This window comes from Terrapene carolina, unplaced genomic scaffold (assembly GCF_002925995.2).
Source record: "Terrapene carolina triunguis isolate 2854851 unplaced genomic scaffold, T_m_triunguis-2.0 Scaffold33476, whole genome shotgun sequence".
NCBI classification, from domain to species: domain Eukaryota; kingdom Metazoa; phylum Chordata; order Testudines; family Emydidae; genus Terrapene; species Terrapene triunguis.
In genome coordinates, this window is record NW_020697827.1 from 1 (window position 1) to 4,864 (window position 4,864).

Sequence of the window (4,864 nt, forward strand, 5' to 3'; positions counted from 1 at the left end):
GGGGTCCAGCCCCAGGAGGCAGTGAAGCTGTGTGGCTTCCCCTGGAGGCGGAGTGAGACCCCTTGGGGGCCTGTCCACATGCTGGGGCCCTGGCCCTGATCCTGGGGGTCCGGACACCCAACATGGGGTGAGTGGTGCCTGGGCTATTCCCCTGCTGGTGCAGGGAAAGGCACCGGCAGTGGCTGCACTGGGAATCTCTGGATGTGGGGGGTGGGGGGGAAGAGAAGCTGGATCTGCCCCTCCCAGTCCCTGCCCCGCTGGGGGGTGCTATGCGGTGAAGTGCATGAGGAGGGGGAAGGGCGCAGGTTCCCCCCCCTGCACAATCTCCCCGCCCCTCAGCTCAGTTCTAGCTGGGGCACGTCACCGCCCCCTCCGCTCACCTCCTCGTTGTCGTACAGCGCAATCAGGCGGACGTTGGGCTCCTGGGAGAGGGAGCCGGGAGCCTCGCAGGAGTCGATCAGGGCCTGCAGGGGACAGAACATGGGGCTGAGCCGGCGCATTCCTGGGGGCAGAGCCCCCAGAGCCACAGCACCCGCAGAGCGAGCGCCAGGCAAACAGCCCCTCGACCCCGAAACGTGCCCAGCCCCGCTGCCGTCCTGCCGGAAGGGGAGTCCCCATAGGGCCCTGCTGACGCCCTGCTCCCCAGAGAGAAGCGCAGAGCAGGGGGGGGGGGGGGACATGACCCCCCCCAGTGCAGGCCCCCCCACTCACCTGCAGGGCGCAGTAGCAGCTGTGCAGATTGTCCAGGCGGGGGGAGAAGATGAACTCGTCAAAGGCGCCGCCTAACGTCTGAAACGAGACGAGCAAACGGGGCCCGTCACCTGGGCTGGGGGAGCTGGCGGAGCTGGGCAGTCCCATCCCAGCAGGGCTCTGGGCCCTGGGCCCCTGCACGTACGCACAGAGCCAGATGCTCGGGCGCTGCCCCACCACGCCCTGGGCAAGCACCGCCCTCCGGGAGCAGGGCTGAGGGGTACCGGTGCCCTGGGGAGTCGGCTCCGGCCCCAGCTGCACACCGCCTGAGGACTGACCCCAGCCCTGCTTGGGGACTGCCCTGGGGCTCTGCTGCATGGAGTGGGGGGCAGCCTCCGAGGAGGAGGGCACAAGCTGGGGGCTGGCTCGGCTGGGCAGGTGTGGATGAGCCGCGGGTCGTCCAGCCATGCCAGGCTCCCGAGCGCTCTGGGCGACAGCACGGACCGAGCTTTGACCTCCCTAAGGGCTTCCTCTGCTGTGCCCAGGTGACTAACCCCCCGCCGAGGGACAAATCCTGGCTGAGGTGCACCAGTCCCTGAGGAGCGGGGTCCCCAGAAGTGGGGCTCAGGGGAGTGGCCAGCAGGGGGAGCAGCTGATGGGGGCTCGGAGAGCTGTAGGAACCAGGGCAGACGGGGCAGGCTGCCTGGGCCTGGATGACAGGGTTTGCCCAGGGCGGAGGGGCAAACTCCTCTGCCCAGCCACAGCGCTCTGCAGCTCGGGCCCAGAGCGCGAACAATGCGACTGAGCGTCGGAGGGACGCAGCCAGCCAGCTCCTCGGGGCTCCCACCCCAGGCCCAGCGCGTGGCCTGTTGGACTCCCCTGGGCGCAGGCACATCTGACCCCCAGAGGAGCGGCAAGGGGTGGAGAGATCCCTTGTCAGACCCGATGTGGTGCAGCCCCGCAAAGGCTGAAGGGTTGTGACCGGGCTAAGGCCCCAAACATGGAGCCATTCGCCCTGCCTCTGGCTCAGAGCCCCGGGCAGACCCCGGAGGGCCGGTCGTTGGGGGTCCCCAGGACATCAGCTCAGACGTCCTCGTGGGGAACGACGGGGTCAGGGTACGACAAAGCTCAGCCCCTGTCTCTGCACCAGCCCAGGGTGTGCACCAGAGGGGGGTGTCAGTGAAACGCAGGGAGCGGGAGGGTCCTTCCCCCGGGGGGGGAACATGAAGGAAAGAGCCCTGGATCGGCGGCCCCCCCAGCTCCACGGGAGACGTGAGTCACACGGGCGGGCGCCGGGGGGGGGGCAGCCGAGGGCAGCCCTACACTTCCCGTGCTGCAGCGCCGTGAAGATGCTCCTGCACCAATGGGAGAGCTGCTGACAGCTAGTGACTCCGCCTCTGCGGGGGGGGGGGGTTGCTGGGAGCAGCCCCGCCCCCACCCCAGCTGTCCACCTGGGGGTTTGGTCGCTCGGGGTGGGGAGTTTTCCCAGCCCTGAGCCACGGAGCTAAACCCACGTCTGGTGTAGCCCCAGCCCCAGCCCCCGGCTGAGCGCGGGGAGCTCCCGGCAGGGCAGGGTGACGGGCAGACGGGTTTGCCCTGCCCAGGGCGGAGAGGCCCTAGCGGGGAGGGACAGAGCGTGGCCAGGGCGGGGTCTCGTACCCGCGGGAGGAGCTGGGAAAACCCAGCCCCCGAGTGGCGGAGTGAAGCCGGCCTAGCTCCAGTGCAGCCAGCGCTTGGGGGATGGACGAATGCGGCTGTTGCGCTGGGGGGCGACTGCCGGCACCCAGGGGAGAACCCCGCCTGGCACGCAGCTCGCGTCTACACGGAAGCACCACAGCATCTGCAGTGAGACGAGCCCTGTCTGGGCGCACTGAGGACTCGCTAGGGAACTGGCTGAGACCCACCCAGATCAAGGTGGTCGCCAGCCAGACGCCAGGACTTCCCCACCCCTGGGCACCCAGGCTGAGCAAATCCTCCAGCTCCAAACCAACCGACTGGGAGGGGGGAGGCACCCTGCTCCCTCCCCCTCCCAGGGGGTGTTTCAGCTGGACTTGCCCGGTTGCAGCAGGAGGCTGGCGCCCACAGGTCCAGTCTAGGAGGCGGGGGAAGGGTGGGCCCTGGGGGGGTCTGGCACATCACACCAAGGGACTGACCTAGAGCTGGGGGCATGGCCCCGATCCTGTGGGTCTGTGACAACATGAAGGATGGTCCCTGCCTCCTCCCGACCCGGGCAGCTCCTCACCGGCCGGGCCGGGCCGGGCCGGGCCGCTCAGCCCTGTGCCAGTCAGCCTGGGTCCCGGGCACTCACCGCTGGCTGCGTATCCGCCAGACACAGCTCCATCTCCACAATCTGCTCCGGCTTCACGCCCAGCTGGGAGCAGAGCAGGGACAGCAGGGCGGGGGCGTGCCGCTCCGTCTGGGGAGAGAGCAGAGCCCCCCAGGGGAGGTGAACGCCCTGCACAGGCCACGAGACCCCCCTCCCCCAGGGCAGCACCGCCCGGCCCCGGCCCCGGCCCCCCCGGCTCTCCCAGGAACACTGCAGCTCCTGGCTGGGTTTCCCCCGGCCCGCCCAGCAGGGGACACTCGGTGCACAAACCCCCATGGTGGGGAGCTGGGCTCTGACACCCCCAGGGGCCCTGCCTCACCTGGGCATCAGCAGCGCAGGGAGCCCCAGCCTTGGGTGCCCCCTTCTCCAGCTCCTCCTGGATGGTAGTGGCCAGGATGGGCACCCTGCGGGGGAAAGGGCTCGGTCGGTCACCTGGGCATTTCCAACCCGCTCGGCTGCTCCCGCATCCCGGGGCAATCGCCAGAGCGAGCCCCTCCCCGGGCACGCCCTCGCCCTGCTCCCCGGGGGCCCACCAGCCGACTGGCAGAGAAAGGGGTGTCGATGCCCCTGGGAGTGACTGAGGGGGAAGTCCTGCCCCAGGCCTGCCATCCACCCCCCCATCTCTGTGCCCGCCACGGTACCCTGTGCCTCGCAGGCAGCCCCCCAGACCTGACAGCATGTGCCCCGGGGACACCTGGGCTGTGAGCCGGCTGGGGAGGCCTCTTGGCACACAGCCGGGCCAGGCCCCTGGGGAGAGCACGGGGAACGTTAGCGCCCAGGCTCTGGCGTGGGATGGGGACGCTCAGGGCTCACAGGTGCTGCTCCGTGTTGGGCCCAAAGCTCTCGTTAACGCTGCGCTGCAGGTGGATGGCCAGGTGGGGGATGCGCAAGACGGGCCGCTCCACCCACACCAGCCGCTGCTCCAGCCGCCCCGCAGCCAGGTCCTGAAACAAAGCAGGGAAGGCGGGTCAGCGAGCCCTTCCCAGGGACCTCCCCTGTCCCCACCCACAGGAGTCAGCCCTCGTCCAGGGGAAGGACAGGCCTGGCCCCCAGCAATCCACGGGGTGAGGGTCTCTGCCTGCCTGGGGTGTTCCCTCTGCACCTGCCCCCCCAGCCGCCCACCATGTGGGGTGAAGAGGGCGGCAGTGCAGGACCCCCACCCCCATATCCCTGCAGACGGGGGAGGTGTGTGTTCCACGCCCGGGGTAGGGAGTCGGAACCTGCTGACTTCTGAGGGGGAGTGTGGGTGCGACGGACGGACGGACAGACTCTAGGGTCCGGGACCCGTGGACGGGAGCAGATCCCACCATGAGCTGAGAGCTGCAGACGCGGAGCTGCGGGCCAGGCCAGACTCACCTTTACGATCACCCGCCCGGCCACAGTCAGGTCCCGGTCGAACCAGGTGCTCCAAATCCCACCTCCATAGGTCTCCACGCCCACCTGCACCAGGCCCACCTGGCCTCTCTTGGAGCGACGCTTCACCTATGTGAGAGCAGCAGTAGGTCACCAGCCGGTGGGGCCGGGCTCTGCCACAGCCACCCGGGCACCGGCAGCAGCAGCGGGGAGGCCACCAAGGACAGGGCTCCGGGGGGGGGGGGGGGACACACACGAAGCCAGGCCCTGGGGGCGGGAGAGCGAGGCTCCTTGAGATCCCGCCTGTGACGTTATGAGTGTGATATAATATCTCATTGAAAGGTGACAGGGCCAGAAAGAGTTAATCAACTCCCAGACTGACCTGAGCCATGGCCCAACTTTAGAGGAAGATCTGTAAATGAACAGAGCTTGGAAATGCAGCCGGCAGTGTTAGAGGTAGAAGGGGAGCTGTGTGCTCAGGGCTTGTGATGTAAG

At 68.8% G+C, this 4,864-nt stretch overlaps 1 protein-coding gene across 1 annotated transcript; it reads right to left on the minus strand.

Annotated features, from left to right (window-relative positions):
* Positions 1-335: 335 nt before the first annotated feature.
* LOC112125920 (aspartyl aminopeptidase-like) lies at positions 336-4,760 on the minus strand. The gene is made up of 7 exons (XM_024224279.2): positions 4,752-4,760; positions 4,373-4,498; positions 3,830-3,960; positions 3,336-3,420; positions 2,999-3,106; positions 712-789; positions 336-464 (listed from the first exon to the last, which is right to left on the minus strand). Exons 1-7 carry the CDS (start codon positions 4,758-4,760, stop codon positions 336-338), a joined length of 666 nt encoding a protein of 221 aa, XP_024080047.2.
* Between the last annotated feature and the right edge of the window lie 104 nt (positions 4,761-4,864).

Coding starts and splice junctions, on each gene's coding strand:
- LOC112125920 (XM_024224279.2), bottom strand. Junction 3,107..3,335: donor CCTGCGCTGCTGATGCCCAG/GTGAGGCAGGGC, acceptor CTCTCTCCCCAG/ACGGAGCGGCACGCCCCCGC. Junction 465..711: donor GCTGCTACTGCGCCCTGCAG/GTGAGTGGGGGG, acceptor TGTCCCCTGCAG/GCCCTGATCGACTCCTGCGA.